The sequence below is a fragment of the Pseudorca crassidens genome, chromosome X (assembly GCF_039906515.1).
Source record: "Pseudorca crassidens isolate mPseCra1 chromosome X, mPseCra1.hap1, whole genome shotgun sequence".
Taxonomy (NCBI): Eukaryota; Metazoa; Chordata; class Mammalia; order Artiodactyla; family Delphinidae; genus Pseudorca; species Pseudorca crassidens.
In genome coordinates, this window is record NC_090317.1 from 2,835,945 (window position 1) to 2,852,012 (window position 16,068).

The 16,068-nt window shown below is 56.2% G+C and overlaps 1 protein-coding gene across 5 annotated transcripts; it reads right to left on the reverse strand.

Moving 5' to 3' along the window:
• Positions 1-2,253: 2,253 nt before the first annotated feature.
• On the reverse strand, positions 2,254-15,852 carry ZFP92 (ZFP92 zinc finger protein). 5 transcript variants are annotated; one of them, XM_067722331.1, is made up of 5 exons: positions 15,428-15,852; positions 10,170-10,270; positions 9,852-9,978; positions 8,683-8,787; positions 2,254-8,343 (listed from the first exon to the last, which is right to left on the reverse strand). In XM_067722331.1, the coding sequence occupies exons 2-5, from the start codon at positions 10,200-10,202 to the stop codon at positions 7,076-7,078; spliced, it is 1,533 nt and encodes a 510-aa protein (XP_067578432.1). In that variant the 5' UTR covers positions 10,203-10,270; positions 15,428-15,852; the 3' UTR covers positions 2,254-7,075. The 5 variants fall into 5 exon arrangements, with proteins under 5 accessions (XP_067578432.1, XP_067578429.1, XP_067578428.1 ...); XM_067722328.1 differs by having other exon boundaries at positions 10,170-10,297; XM_067722327.1 differs by having other exon boundaries at positions 10,170-10,300.
• Between the last annotated feature and the right edge of the window lie 216 nt (positions 15,853-16,068).

Genomic DNA, 16,068 nt, shown 5'->3' on the forward strand with positions numbered 1-16,068 from the left:
GACCCTGCCCACCCAGAGTCCTCTCCACGAAAGCGGAAAAGAAAGCAAACAGCTTCACTACTGATTAAGCATTAAACCCAACTGCCTGCCATGCCCATCTCCGGCCGCCGCTCGTGCGATCGCCAGGCCAGAAGGAAGCCTCAGCCTTTTATCCAGCCAGGCAGTACTTCCTGAGATCGCCCGTCCTAGCTCAGGGCAAGTTCTGGTAACGAGGGTGGCCCTCAGTGCTGGAGAATTGCCCTTTATCCTCAGGACAATGAAAGCTTTCTCTTGGCCTGGAGGGGAGCTAGGGAGCCTTCCTGAAGGTTTGCATTTCAAGGAGGTGGTGCCGGGGCTCTGAAGGAGAGCCCTCCTGGGCTGTAAGGCCGGCAGGAGGCTTATGTCGGTTTACAAAGATTTACAAACATCTCAAGTGGCCGTTTGAGAGGTTATGTAAATCATCTCCCTGATTCACAAAGGGGGCGGGGCTCACCCAAGAGCTCTAAGGACAGGGAGGTGAGAAAGGTCTCCTTCCAGCAGCTCGGCTGAAGCTTTGCCAGTCTCTCCACTGCCGGTCTCAGCCTGCAGGGCTCCTGCAGCCCCGCGCCGGCCCTCAGGCCCTCGGAGGCCTCCAGCCTGTGGGCTCGATGGGCCGGTGACGGGGGAGCTCCGGCAGAAGGCTGCACAACGTCCCCCCTCGGCCGCCCTGTGGACCCTCAGGTGCTGCCCCACCGGACCCGCCTCTCCGGGGACACTCGGAAGTCTGATGAGTTGCGTGGCCTCTCCCTCACAAGGGCAGCTCCCTGCTTGGTGAAGGGCTCACGGTGGAGTGTCGCTTCTCACGGTCACCAAGCTTAGCACCACTGGGGCTCTGCGGAAAGGAAGTGCTCTCGGCAAGCCTGCAGTAAGCCTTCCCGGGACGGGATGGGTCGTCTCTAGAAAGGCCTAGCGCGAGGCCGTCACCCAAAGGGGTCAGCGGACCCCATCCGTGTCGGCCGAGGTGTGGGGCGGGGTGGGGGCAGGGCGTGGCTGGTTGTTTTAGCTGCTCCAGGCTGGAAACCACGTGGCGAAGAGCCGGCCGGGAGTGCGGGCACGAGGACCGGGCAGCCCCCGAGGCCCAGCCCCGCAGAAGGATGGCTGGTGACGGCGGCTGGGGAGGATGGGCCAGCGGGCCAGGCGGAGGGAGGCAGGAGGAGGCTGGAAAGCTGGAAGCTCTCTGCTCGCTCACTCCCTGACCCCGGCAGCTTGGGTACCTGGAGCACCTCACCTGCCCGCCAGGGCACGTCAGGTAGAGAACCTGGAAATCCTGCTCGTGGAGAAAGAGGAGAAAAAGCAAGGAATCAGCCTTTCCCCTCACATGTGCCTACCCTGGCCCGGGCAGTCGGGAGGGAGCCTCGGCTCTTGGTGATGTGAGCAGATTCTGCCGTGGGAGAGCCTGGGTGCTGGGCCCTGCCCCTACCCACCCTGTTCCCCAACTCTGTGACCGGAAGAATTACCTCACAGGTCAACCTCAGTTTCCTCCTTTGTAAAATGGAAACAGTACAGTGGTGCCAGGAGGATGGATCGCACCCAGGGCTGGGCACATAGCAGCTGGGCAGTGAGCGTCAGCTATGATACAGCTCCTGCTGCTTGGAACCCTGGCCTAGATGCTTGGCATATCCTCTTCTCGTCATGGCCTCTGACCCTACACGCCGCCCCTGCACACTGCCCCCCTCCCTCCCCAGCTCCCTGGGCTTCGGAATCTTCCTGTCTCTAAATGGGGGCCTCCATGTCCTAATACCTGGACTCTGTGAATGTGACCTTATTTGGAGAAAGGGTCTCTGCAGACATACGACAAACCTTGAGATGAGGTCCTCCTGGATTAGCTGGGTGGGTCCAAAATCCAATGACAGACACCCTTGCAGGAGACAGGAGAGGAGACACAGACACAGAGGAGGAGGCGAACGATTTGATGGGACACATCGCCCAGGAAGATGTGAGTGTGGCTGACAAGGACGCTAAAAGGTGCTCACATCGTTAGTCAGCAGGGAAATGCAAATCAAAACCAACGTGATAGCACTTCACGCCCACCAGGAGGCCTAGAATCAAGAAGATGGACAAAAACAAGTGTTGGGGGCGACATGGAAAAGCGGACCCCTCATACACTGCTGGTGCGAAGGTAGCATGCTGAGACTGCTTTGGAAACCAGTTGAACACAGAGTTACCACGTGACCCAGCAATTCCACTCCTAGCTATATACCCAAGAGAAAGGAAAACATCTGTCCACACAAAAACTTGCACACAAATGTTCACAGCAGCTTTACTTGTGAAGGCCCAAACCTGGAAACAACCCAAATGTCCCTCAACAGACATTGTGGTCCGTCCACACAATGGAATAGTACTCAGCAATAGAAAACGAAGGATTGATATACACACGACACCCAGGATGAACTTCAAAATCATTATACTAAGAGGCCAGGCAAGAAGAGTGCATACTGCATGATTCCATTAACACAGAATTCTAGAAAAGGCAAACTAATGTGTACTGATAGAAAGGGCAGTGGTTGTGGGGACGGGGTGGGGGGAGGAAGGGGCAGGAAGGAGGGCTCACCCGGGGGACAAGGCGACTCTCCAGGGTGATGGGCGTATGTTTACCGTCTTCATTGCTGTGATGGTCTTACAGGTGGATACCCGTCAAAACTCATCCAATTGTACAATTTAAATATGTGCAGTTTCTTGTACACCAATTATACGTCTATAAGGCTGTCAAGAAAGATGAAGAAACAGCAACCTTCAAATCCTGGAGGGCCCCTGTGTTGTGAAGTCATGCACACACTGAGGCTAGCATGAGAGAAAACGATCTAAGTTTTCCAGATATTTGTCATAACTCCAGGGCAAGTGGGAGTTCCCCAAAGTGCCATTTGAGGTTGCTCACGTCAAAGCATCGTGAGTGGCGGGCTGCCGCCATTCATTCCCGTGGGTGAACAGCCAGTGAGCATCAGAGCTGTCTAGGTGACTCTAGTGTGTATGCTTGGTGGTCATCCATGTGTAAATTCACACACTCCAGCAGTTATCATCTGCGTCAACTTTTTTCCTCCTTGATCTTAGAATAATTCTTTCATGTTTTAAAAAAAATTGCTCCTCCTCAGGAACCAGCTAGAGACCAAACTTCTTCATCTGGCATCCCTGGCTCTCTGCCCTCTGGTTCTAATGACCTTTTACCCTACGACTGCCCTACAGAAAGCCCTCTGTCCTTCTAGGGTTCCTGAAAGCACCACACGTTCCCTGTGCTTTACTCCAACCCACTGGAAGTCCCTCGACCTCTGCTTCCTGTCCTGAGAGTTCACCTGCTACTTAGTCCTACCCTGACCTCCAGAGACGGCGTGTTACCCCTTGCTACCTAGCCAGGCGTAGACTTAGCAGCCCCAACTGAAAGCCACTGTGTCCCGCCACTGAGGAAGGGAGTGAAGGGGGGGGGGGTCCTGGCAGCTTCACAAAGTAGAGCTAGTCTTGCAGGCAATCTAAGCAAAGGTCCTAAGACACCATCCATGCTGTTTCAGGGTGGCTGCCCTTGGTCCCCGTGCAGCTCCACTTCAAGGGTTCCCACCTTCCCTTTGCAGGGGCCAAGGGGCGCCCACATGCTCTCTCGTCTTCACCCCCACGTCTAGGTCAGCGGCCTTTCCTGAGACCTTTCACCCAATTGCTAGCCATTACTTCAAACCGCAATAGATGCCGTCTCCACCAGAGGGTGTCATTCAAGGCCAACACCCAGACATTCCTTATTTGTCTGCACCCAAAGTAAATGAATTCAGGTGGGACAGTTTAACAGTTACGTGAAGATACTGCCACGGCACTTAAACAGCTCTTGAAAAGTGTCCGAAGTTTCAAAGAGCAAATGATGTGCTATGGGCTGGTCCAGCATCCTGCAAGTTCATCTCTGGAGCGGAAGCCCAGTCCAGAAGTGTGAAGGGGCTGGCATCCAGGGATGTTGTGGTGGTGGTGGTGGGGGGGGCCTGGAAAGCAGACAGAACATCCCCCAAGAGTCTCAGCTTTTATACTCCAGTCGTCGTCAGAAAGCAAGTGTGGGCCACCATCACGGTCCCCCACCCTGCCTGGTGGGAGACCTATTTCAAGGCACTGTAGAGGGAAAAATGCAAGCGTCCTCTCCAGACACTCTCTGGCTGATCCCATGCGACACCCGTTCACACCCTGTTGCACATCTGATTGATGACCACATCTAAAAGAAAACGATACTCAGAACTGTATCAGGGGCTTCCCTGGTGGCGCAGCGGTTGAGAGTCCGCCTGCCGATGCAGGGGACGCGGGTTCGTGCCCCGGTCCGGGAGGATCCCACGTGCCGCGGAGCGGCTGGGCCCGTGAGCCGTGGCCGCTGAGCCTGCGCGTCCGGAGCCTGTGCTCCGCAACGGGAGAGGCCACAGCAGTGAGAGGCCCGCGTACCGCAAAAACAAAAACAAAAACAAAACAAACAACAAAAAAAAACCAAACAAAAAAACCTGCATCAGAGTAAACGTCTAATGATCAGGAGTGAGGTTAGATGCAGAACGGACAAAGCAAAGCTGCACTACTATTAGAAATGCCATGCACCCGGGTAAGAATTTGGAGACCTTGGAGCCTTTCAGGGCACTCCGAGACCGGAGTGCAGGTGCCTGGCATCGCTCCCGGCAAGTCCACTTTCTGTTGAAAGCACTGGACATCACGACCCCAGCCCCCAGTATCTAGTCATCTCTGGGTGGGTCCAAGGTGAAAAAAAGGCACTTACATTAAAAATCGAGTTAGCTTATCCAGTAGAACCAATGGGATGATGCTATGCTGGGGAGATACAACTCTTCTTTATTAAAAGTTGGTTACTGACTGGCCCATAAGAGCGGAACTGTTCACTTCCTAGAGCGATGGAAATGGGCAGCAGTGCGCATGGATCTATGCTCTTACCGGGGTCTGTCACGTAGCAATTGTTGCCCCAATCCTAAGCAGCTCCGGCTGAACAAAAAAGAGACCGGAGCCCGAGCACAAGGCCTCAGGCACCATCCCCTGCCCTGCGTGGGGACTGGTTTACTGAAGCCCTGCCGCCGGCTGAGCAAACATTGTGGGCACCTCATATAAACACACGCTTCCCAGCTACCTTACCATGGATTGCAAAGACACCGCTCCTAATACTTCTTTTACTATCGGAAAACCCAAGGCTGCAGATGCTTTCCACTGCTGCAAGGTAAGGCTGGAGCCGACTGTGGTCTAGAACCTGAGTTCAATGTGCTAAGGGGGCAACACTCATTTCACAAGTATTTACTAAGTGCCAAGCTCTGGGCTCAAAGAAAACGTGACACGCACAGCACAAGGAGGCTATGAGACAAGAGCAAGTTACAACTCTGGAACTTTCCATAAGTCACAAGTGTGTACAGTCATTTTAATATATCTATATAAAACTTCTCTATCTATATAAAACTCCTCGATCTCTCTCTCTGTCTCTCTCACTTCTGGAGTTGTCCTAGCAGTTGGAGCTCCAAGCAGCATGGGCAGAAGGAGCCCTGTATTTCCAGGCTTTCCCACACCCTCCTGATGGTGTCTGGCCCTCCCTGTCTGGCAGGGAAAGTGCGCTCTTCTCAAAGGCCCAGTGGGGGGCCCCCATCACATCCACCTGCCCTCGGGCAGCCTGTGGCGGTGGTGAAGGGGGCTGGAAGGAGGTGGCGAGCCAACTGGGATGCCGGGCTGAGAATGGCAAGTGGCAGAGCTCCTGGTCCCAGCTCTGGGGACAGTGTGAGCAGGACAGGGTGGAACCTGCCAGCAGCTGCCCCCCCCCCCCCCACAGCAGCACGAGGTCTCCCTGGAGAGTCTCCCATGGCCTGCCGTAAAGTGCCATTGAAGGGTCCACCGTGTCCCTACGGGGCTAAGGCCGGGGGCGGGGGAGTGAGAGGAGGGGCCAGCATGCTAACTGGTGTCAGGCCTGGGGCGGCCCCCTCTCTCCTGCCTGAGGCCTTCTCAGAGAGCTGGACAGATTCTTATTTAAGGAGTGATTACCTGACACTTCCATATGGCAAAAATCTCTATTTTTGACTTACATTACCCCTGAAGGCAAAAACATTCAAAGCAACTGAACCTCTAATATTTTAAGCAATGTCACATGAAAGAGAGCTGAGGAGAGAGAGCCATTACTGGGCACGCTCTGTGCAAATTCCTCAGCCGGCCGCTTTCCTCCTGATCTGGCACCAGCCACAAGGGACGGCTGCTGCAGGGGGAGCAGCTAACTTTGGAGCTTTAGGCACTGAGGGTGGAGAGAAGGGGCAGAGAGGCCAGTGCGGCCTTTGCAGGCAGAGTCTGAAGGCAGCAGGTGGGGTGAGCTCCGGGGCTCAGGGTGCGGGGAGGAGACCAAAGGCAGCAGGGCAGCTGGTGGCAGCTGGGAGGGACCAGAGCCAAAGGGCTCCTCTCTTGGGGCGGAGAAGCCGAGAGTCTCCAGGCCTCAGCCTCTCCGCAGGGCCCAGGCCAGCCATCTGGCAGAATCCCCTGAGCTCCCAGAAGATTGGGTCTGGGGCCGCTCCTCCCAGAAGCGAGCTGTCCTGTGCCTTCCTGCCGAGGAGATGCCACTCTCCGGGGGCTGCCGACGCGGGCACGCGCAGTTGCCTGAGTCCTTTTGCAGACCATTTCTTGATGAATTTTAGGTGATGTCACAGGCCAGCCACAGCCTCGCTGTGGAGCCCACAAATTTTGAATGCCCTCAGGTCCCTCCCACTATTAAGCTATTAAAGGATTAAAGTGCTTTTCGTGTCTTCTACCTGGAAACGCTAACAAGTCTTTGGGTGAAGTGAAGGCCCCCACTCCTCCCTAATTGAAGGCACCCGCTCCCTCCCACCCACAGCACTCAGGCCCCAGGCACATGGGGCAAGAGCAGTTTCAGCGGCTCCAGGGTGGAATACAAACGTGCGTGCACCTTGGCGGCACACACACGCCCGTGCGCACCGCACAGGAGCTGGCACGGGCACAGGGGCCCGTCTGCCTGCGGCGCATTAGGTGCTTCCATTGCAGCAGCATCAACGAGCAAAGGGAGGGGGTTGAGGTGGGGAACGTGGGCCTCATTTTAAAGCCAGCCCTCCCACGGTGCACCCCGTCAGAAGGAGCTGGGGGCGGTGGCGTGGGCGGAGTCTGGACGGAGTTTCTCGTCTTCGGGGCGGGGCTCCGCAGTGGCTCTCCAGAGGGCCAGGCAGGCCGGTGCCTTTTCTGAGTTGCTTCCCTCCGAGAGCTTCCTTCTGCAGTGAGTTTCTGGCTTCCGGCCGAGCTGCGGTTTCCCTTTGGAAGCCTGGCCGCAGTGGCCGCAGGCGCTGGGCCGCAGGCTGCCGTGGGTGCGCCGGTGCTCCAGGAGGACGGAGCCGCTGCGGAACGCCCTCCTGCAGTCTTGACACTTGTAGGGTCTCTCCTCACTGTGCACCACCTGGTGCTTGAAGAGGTTGGATCGCCGGCTGAAGGTCTTCCCGCACTCGCTGCACTCATAGGGCTTCTCGCCGCTGTGCACCCGCCGGTGCTGGCTGAGGCCCGAGCGCCCCCGGAAGGCCTTCCCACACTCCTTGCACTCGAATGGCTTCTCCCCACTGTGGATGCGCTGGTGGTGAATGAGCTGGGAGATGCCCTTGAAGGCTTTCAGGCACTGGCTGCACGTGTAGGGCTTCTCGCCGCTGTGTGTGCGCTGGTGCTCGATGAGGTTGGAGCTCCTGCTGAAGGCCTTGCTGCACACGCTGCACGTGTAGGGCCGCTCGCCACTGTGGATGCGCTGGTGCTCAAGGAGCGCGAAGCTGCGCCGGAAGAGTTTCCCGCACTCGCCACACTCGTAGGGCTTCTCACCACTGTGGATGATCTGGTGCTTGATGAGGTTGGAGCTGCGTGTGAAAGTCTTCCCGCACTCGCCGCACACATAGGGCTTCTCACCACTGTGGATGCGCTGGTGCTCCAGGAGTGCGAAGCTGCGCCGGAAGAGTTTGCCGCACTCGCCGCACTCGTAGGGTTTCTCGCCACTGTGGATGATCCGGTGCTTGATGAGGTTGGAGCTCCGGCTGAAGGATTTCCCACACTGCTGACACAGGAACTGTTTCTCTGCACCTTTGGAACCCTGCCGCCTTAGAACCAAACCCTGTCTACCTCTGCAGCTACTTCTCTGTATCTCTCTTTCCTCACCTGGGGAGCTGCCTTGGCCTTTCTCCCTGGGAGGGTCACCCCTGCTGAAAGCTGTCTGTGGACAATAAGCATGTTTCCGTCTGTGCTCAAGTGTTTCCTCTGACTGCCCGGCTACCTGGCCCTTGTTGCCACCCTGAAGGTCAGCCCCTGCGAGTTCTTCTGAACAAGTTTTCTGCTTTGAAATTATCGGTTTGCTCTTCATCCTGTCACCTGTAAAGACAGAGAGCACCAACCAGTGTCACTCCCTCCCTGGGTCTCTATTTAGGTTGGTTCTTCACCCTCACCCTCACTCCAAGGCTGAGAAGAGCTGAACCAGGAATTGAGGACAAGGGAGAAGAAGCAAGATAACCATCAGCAGACAGGAGGGCAAGAGGGGAGGAGATGGCAACGAGCTAGAAATATCAGAGCTGGTATGAGACAGGGGACTCCATGACAGATTTAAATCCGCCATGAAAGAGAATGTCCCACCCGAAGTGGCCATGCCACCCTCCATCAGCTGCTGTTCTTTGCCAATGGCTTCGGCAAGCTGACAAAGTGGCCCTCACTCACCTGCCTGCATCCCTGTGGTGGTCCCCATCCTGTGGACGTCTGCTACCCAGGGCCCCTCTCCTCGCTCTAGCCGGGAGACCAGGTGAGGCTTGGAGGATGAAAACCCTGTCCATGGAAAGGAAGCAGGTTAGTCACTCCTGGACTCAGTCCAGCATTAATATCTTCAGGAACAGAGAATGAAGAACTCTCTAGAAAGTGCCACTGGGAAGGTCCAGAGAAACGGCAGAGTCCCTCTAAGGACGAAAGGTGCTCTGAGTGTACAGGGGCCAGGCATGCATGGTGAATCTTAAGTAGGTGGTGATTCAGCCCAAGAGGATAATGATGTTATTATTTGGCCTGCAGGACGGGATGGCCTGTGGGAAATGGGGGATCAGTGTGGAGACCCTGAAGGACAAACAGAGGGTTGGAGCAAGGCCCCAGGGAGTATCAAGAAGCAGACAGAGCTGAAGGGCTGCCTGTGTCCCGAAAGCCAAAGCCCCCTGTTTCACCATCAAACACAGTAGATGTCTCTGTTCCTTATGCCAGACTCCACTGAGGAATCCACAACTTCCCTGGGGAACCCCAGATCTGCCTGATAAGGGCCAAAAACAACCAAGGGGAAGAAGCTAGTCTCCTTCTGTGGGGTTAGATGACTGAGGTGGAATCTGTAGAGTTTAAAAGAAGAAACAGAACAAAAGGATCCCCTTCAACCCCGAAGGCAGGGGCGCAGTGGGGGAGCCTGCCCCAGCTCTTTCCCGTTTCTCCAAGTCCTGGGCCTCTATGTCCTGGGCTCTCTGTGGCTTGATGCAAGGAACAGATGCTTGAAAACCCTAGAACATGAAACGAACGTAAAAGGCAACCTTGGTAAAAATGGAATAAGTACACCTTGATGTATATGAATATTCAAGGCTAATTTGCATCTATCTTTTGGGTAGAAGAGATTTAGCTAACTCGTGATTTTATATCAAAATAAGTTTGACGGGGGCCCACACATTTACCTAAAACACCTTCAAGCCCAGACCATTTAGCTAAACGCTGTGCTACTGAGGTAAAAGCTGGGCATCAATAGGTTACTGACCTGATGGGGAAATGCACGTGTTCTTGGACTCACAGTAACCAACTAGCAAAGACGCTCAGAAATACACAGCTCAGACACAGGGCGGGAGCCTGGCTGTGTGTGAGGCCCTTACCCAGTGACACCAAGTGGCGGTAGTTCTCCAGCATCACTCGCTTGTAGAGCATCCTTTGTCTGAGATCCAGAAGCTTCCATTCTGTCTTGGTGAAGTACACAGACACGTCCTCAAAAGATACTGGCACCTAAAACAACCCATTGCTGTGGCTTCAGGGGAATTCACCTCCGTGGGCCCCAGGATGAGCTGGTAGCAACTAAACATGGGGTGGGGGGGTCCCTGGAGAGCTCGGCAATAGCTGTGAGGATGGGACAGGAGGAAGCGGCAGAGAGAGGCTGCTGGGGGAGATGCCGCCCACAGTCAGGGAGCCCCACTCACCTTGCGTCTGGCCATCAGGAGCATGGCTGCCATCGCAGGGGCGCAGAGACACTAATGCGGAGCGAGCCAGGTGTGAGCTGAGCCCATGCGCCGAGTGTGACCTTGTCCAGATAGGGTCCCAATCAGAGCTGCTGGGGGACAGGACTTCAGCATATCTTTTGCGGGGGCAGACACAATTCAATCCATAGCACTTTCTCAAACTGAGCTTCTGTCCCCTCTCTTCACCAGACAAGGATTCTGTCTCCTCGTGCTGGGCCTGCCTAGCCAGGCTTTCAAGGGAGTGTGTTTCTTCTTTCCTTTTTCTCATTTCCTTCCTCTCTCAGCCCTCCTCCCACGTGACCAGCACCCCAATCCTGACTTTCTAGCCATCCCTGGAAGCCCCACTGCTGCCCCCTTGCCCCCTGAGGTCGGGGTTCTTAAAGAAAAACTCCAGGGGGAGGGTGATGGTGGTGGGATGAATTGGGAGTTTAGGATTGAGATATATACACTACTGTGTATAAAATAGAGAACTAATAAGAACCTGTTGTATACAAAAATTAAATTAAATTAAATTAAAAAAACAACAACAAGAAAAACTCCAAACACACATACCTCCTTCACCTGCAAACAGACTTGCTCTCAAGGAAAGAGAAAGACCAAGCTAGTGGGATGCAAGAGGGAGGGTCCCCCATCGCTGGGGGAGGGATAGCGTTCAGGCTGAGAGCTGCAGGCTGGGGGTGAATAAAGAGAGTAGCTGGCCAATGGCATGGCCCATACCCGGCCCTGAGAGGGGCCCTAGCTGCACGGTCATGGTGCTGAAAATTGGAGCGGGGTGAGGGGGTGGGAGGGGGAGAAGGTGAGGCTGCCCGGGGCTCACGCTAAGGCAGGAGGAGCGTGTCACCAACCAAGTGGACAGAACCAGATTTCTCCACACCAGCCCTCAATGCCGGAAGACAATGGGGCAAAAGAAGGTTTGCTCCAAGGATATGTCCACCCAACTGGCGGCCACAACATGGGAGTCACGGGCGGAGGAGTGGAGGAGACAGGCAGTGGCAGGGGGAGGGCGGAGTGGGCATCACGGCCTGTTTTTGCCCCAGGAGAGAGGGCAAGGGGATGGGGTCCTCAGAACAAGTTAAATCGCCCCAAATTCCCTTATCACCTGTGATGAGCTGTCAGTTAACACTAGCCCAGAATAAATAAATGAATGCATGTCTGATGGAGAAGTTTATACTAATCAGAGAGATTTTGGATGCCAAAACCATTAGATGAAGGCTGAGGGGGAAGGGTCGGCCACATGATGTCTTCCCCGTTTACTGCTGGTCACAAGAGAGGAAGCGAACCTAATGGTGGGACGGAAGTGGGACATCCCCTTGGTGGGGATGCCCAGGAGGGCTCTTGCCAAAGCCTGACTTGATTCTAATGCAGCCTTGGGACCCAGCATCCAGTTTACAGAGGACCCTGGGGACAGAGAGACCAGTTAAAGGCACCACAAGGGAGGCACCCGATGCAGAAGGTGGGCTGTTCCCTGGTCTCCTCTGCAAATCAGTGTCACGGGGGAAAGAGGAGGCTGGGTAGGGAGATTGTTCTGGATGAAGAGAGTTAAGGGGCCAACAGCCAAGTGCAATGGGAGTCTTTGATGAGATGCTGGCGTGAACAAAAGAGGAGTCAAAGGCATTGTGGAGAGTGGAGGGTGAGAGCGGGGCCACTGCTGCCCATGTGTTGGATGGGTAGTGGCACCAGGTCATGGAAGAAAATGTCCTTTTCAAGAGACACATTCGCACCATTTGGGGAGAAAAGGGCGTGTGAAGTGACTTTAAAGTGCTTCAGCAAATACAAAAGACAGAAGGAAAGAGAGGGAGGGAGGGAGGAAGAGAGAGAGAGAGAGAGCGCGCGAGGTGGGGGGGACCCAAGCAAATAAGGCAAGCTGGAGCTGGAGGCCACTGCTAACCCTGGGAGGTGGGTACGCGGGCTTGGTTGGACTATTCTCTCTACTCGTCTGTTTGCTTGACAGTGTTCAGAATTACAAGGGAAAATAGTCTAGTGGTCCTTCAGTAAGTAAACCACTCCTGGGTATATGCCCAAAAGAATCGAAAACAGTGTTCTCACAAAAACGTCCATCCATGTGAATGAACTGCGGTACACTTCACAACCGCCCGAAGGTGGAAACAACCCAAACGTCCATGAACAGAAGAGCAGAAAACAAACCATGGTCTGGACGCACGATGGAATACTATTCGGCCCCAAAGAGGGCTGAAACACTGATCCACGCTACCGTGTGGACGAACCTAGTGTCATGATGCTAAGTGAGAAAAGCCAGACACAGGCACACAAGGCCACACATGCATGGTTCTATTTATATGATGTAATACAATATTTCACAAGGGCTTTCTTGACCTACTTTTGAAGTTATGACTAGAAACTCTTTCTCCTTGGCCTTCGCAAGCAGTTTGCTAAACTTGGGAAGTTTCCCCCACCACCCACCTCCCGTATCAAAGCCCCTCTCTCTGGGGCCACTAAACCCACACCCCAAACCCTCCTATCGGGGTCTCACACTCAGTGGCCAGGTACCAGACAACCAAGGACAGGTCCTACGCACCAGAGCCTGCGAAACTGTTCAAACCGGCCACTGCCCAGGGACCACTAGCTACCCCTACCCAGGTGCGCCATCCCTCGTGGCAGCCGTCCCTCCTTCTGCCTGTCATCTCTCCAGAGTGCCACTGTCCTGTGGCTCGCTATAAAAAAAAACCTTTAAATCTTATAAAACACATGACATGTCCAGAGAGTCCTAGGTAAATCCAGAGAGTCAGAGAGCAGATCTGGGTGCCAGGGCCTGGGACTGGGTGGGGTGTGGGGGTGACTGCTTCATGAGGACAGGGTTTCTTTTTGGGGTGATAAACATATTTGGGAGGTCGAAGGTGGTGGTGGCTGCACAAAGTTGCAAATATACTTAACGTCGCTGTCAAGTGTTCATCCTTTTGTCCACAGGCCAGACATGTTTCATTGGGACACACCACCAGTCACAGGGGGACCTGCACCAGCTAAAGGTGTGGGGAGGGAAGAATACTGATAACAGCAAGGGTTTTTAGACTAGCATCAAATTGTTTTGAAACACATCACAAGCTTGTTTTTTCTCTATCACGACTGTACTGCCAGGTCACCATCCATTTTGAAAAATACAGAAAAGCTGAAAAGAAGAGGTGTTATTCTGTAATCCCCCATCCCAAAACACGCTGCAGTGCAAGCCCCCAAGAGAGAAGAAACTTGAGCTGTGACTGCCGAGAGAAACGCCACGGGCAGGGTTCGCCTGTAGACGGAGACCATCGGTGGTGCCAGCCAGGAGGTGCTCACACACAGCAGTGTCTATCCTTGAGACCTAATGCCCCAAAGGCAGCATAATTTCAAATCCTGGAAAGAGACGCGACAAGCCCTGTCCTCATAGACCCTAATGCCCGATCTCCCCCGGGGTGGTAACAGGGAGACGCTCCCAAGCAGGAATGGAAGGAAGGATATGGAAGGAGCTTGTGGAACTGGAGAGTGGCTTCTCCTGAGAGCCTCTGACGTCGGTGGGCCTCCAGAGCGGAGGAGAAGCTGAAGGATGATTCTAGGCCCTGACGCTCAGATTCTCTGAAGTAGGACACCGGGCATGCAGGCGAGGGTCCCTCAGAGAGCAGCACCTGGGGCAAGAAGCTGGGAAGGCCCCGGGAGCCAGGGTAACTGGGCGCTCCCCCCACGCCGGTCCGCCCCACGGAGGGGAGCAGACTCCCAGGCCGCTCGCTGAGCCCAGCCCAAGTAAAGCCGAGTATACGCGGAGGAGGCGGCGGGAACGGGGAGAGCCTGAAACGACGTGGCCCCCAAAGGGAGAAGCCAGTGGGCTTCAGCGTTGATGTCTTTGGAAGACCACGAGATGGGGCTAGTTCCCCAGAAAAAGAAAACAGAAAACAAACAAACAAACAACAGGAAAGGCATCTAGTAAGCCCACTGAGGCCGGATCGGGAATTGGGGCCTTCTCGTCTGCGAGGAGGGACAAGCAGGGCCACTAGGGTTGGGCTTCCTCCTTCCTGCTGCGACTTCCTCTGGTGTTTGGTACCTCAAGACCCCAACTGCCTCCTCTCAGCCCCACGCAGCATTCTCTGAGACCTGTGTCACCTGCCACCCACCTGGTGGAAAGGCCGGAGGCCCCAGGCCGTGGGCGGCCCAGCCTCAGCCCGGAGCAGAGATCCAGCCTGGGAGCTGCCCCAGGTCAGCCCAGGGCCATCCCTGCTGCCCGGCCAAGCAAAGCGCTCTGAGGAGCAACTCTGAAACCCGTGTCTCCAGGCCCTGCCCTTCCGGGGGCAGAGGCTGACCCGGACGGAAAGAGGCCACCTGCTACCAGCCCTTCCTGGGGTGTCCATCTCCTGACCTCGCCCTCCTCTGCTCTCCCTGCTCCGGCCACGCACCAGGCCACTCCTGCCTTTGCACTGGCTGTTCCCTCTGCCCAGAATGCTCTCTCACCTCCTTCAAGTTTTTTGGAAATGTTGCCTTCTAACCACACTACTTAAACTCGCAGCCCGACCGCTCACCTCCCTTCCCTTGCTCCATTTTTCCCCCTGGTTAACGTACTCTGTAATTCTTAATTTGAAACGTTGACTCTCTTTCTTTTTTTTTTTTTTTGAGGTACGCGGGACTCTCACTGTTGTGGCCTCTCCCGTTGCGGAGCACAGGCTCCGGATGCGTAGGCTCAGGGGCCATGGCTCACGGGCCCAGCCGCTCCGCGGCATGTGGGATCTTCCCGGACCGGGGCACGAACCCATGTCCCCTGCATTGGCAGGCGGACCCTCAACCACTGTGCCACCAGGGAAGCCCCGAAACGTTGACTCTTTATTGCCTGTGTCCTGCCACTAGAATTGGACCCCCGAGCAGGGCTTTGCAGTTTTGCTCCCTGAGGAAGTATCTGCAGTGCCCACAGCCTGGCCCGCAGGCGTGCTTCGCAGCTGTCTGTTGGACGGGAGGGCTGCCACAGCTGGCCCTGCATGGCAGCCCCGCACACTTTCCCGCTCGGCCAGCTCAGCTCTTGCCCTTGCGGTCCTTCCGTCCGGCCCCTGGCTTCCTCTTCTTGTACCTTCCCCTGGCGTGCTCGTCCCCGCCAACACTCCATACCACCAAGGGGCACAAACCCCCAACCCTGAGAGCTGCAGGCGCACGTCCGGGCACCCTCAGGGCCCATGCCTGCGGACGGTTCGCCAGGTGCCCCTGGGCAGGAGTGCTGCGACCTCACGCAGAGGCGCGAAATCCAAACTTACCAGGCAGCCTGGCGTTGGGATGCTCTCCTGCCAGCCCCAGAATCAGCGGCGAACCGCAGTCAGAGGAGAGAAACTGGGAAACACGGGCTGCCCTTCCCCGGCGGGCGAAGGGGGCGGCCCCGAGGGCCAGCCAGCAGCTCTCCGCGCTCACGCTCGCCACCTCCTAGGGTGACCCTCGGCCACCTGCCGAGAGCGGCTCGCGGGCCTCTGGGCTGTTCTTCCCTCCTCCCCCTGCCCCAGCCTCCGGGCAGGCTCGAGGTCAAGGCTGCCACCTCCGAGAAGCCCTCCGGGTCAGCGCCCCCGGGAGGGGAGGCGGCGGGGCTCCTGGCTGCGTCTCGACCTCGCAGCTGGGCGCCGCTCGGGAGGCGCGTTCTGAGCGGCAGTCCGTCAGTCCAGAGCGGACGAGCGGGGCCGAGGCATGGGCGGGGCCGGGGCGGCGGCGGCGTGGGAACGGGGCGCGGGGGTGGGGTGGGGTGGGGGCATGGAGCATGCGCGGCGCGGCGGGAGGAAGGGACGGCCCGTGCCGCCCCGGCGCGCCCCGTGGGGGTTCTGGCCTGGCTCACTGCGTACCCCGGGGCACTTCTGCCTTCAGTCTGGGCTGCTTCGAGGGCTCGGGGTCGCAGTGGTCCGTCCACCGCAGT

Excerpts from the sequence above, each read along its gene's own strand:
- ZFP92 (XM_067722331.1), bottom strand. The coding sequence starts at position 10,202 with ATGGCAGCCATGCTCCTGATGGCCAGACGCAAG. Across the intron at positions 8,788-9,851 it reads CCGCCACTTGGTGTCACTGG|GGTTTTCATCCTCCAAGCCT; the intron begins GTAAGGGCCTCA and ends TTCCATGGACAG. Across the intron at positions 8,344-8,682 it reads CACCACAGGGATGCAGGCAG|GTGACAGGATGAAGAGCAAA; the intron begins GTGAGTGAGGGC and ends CTGTCTTTACAG.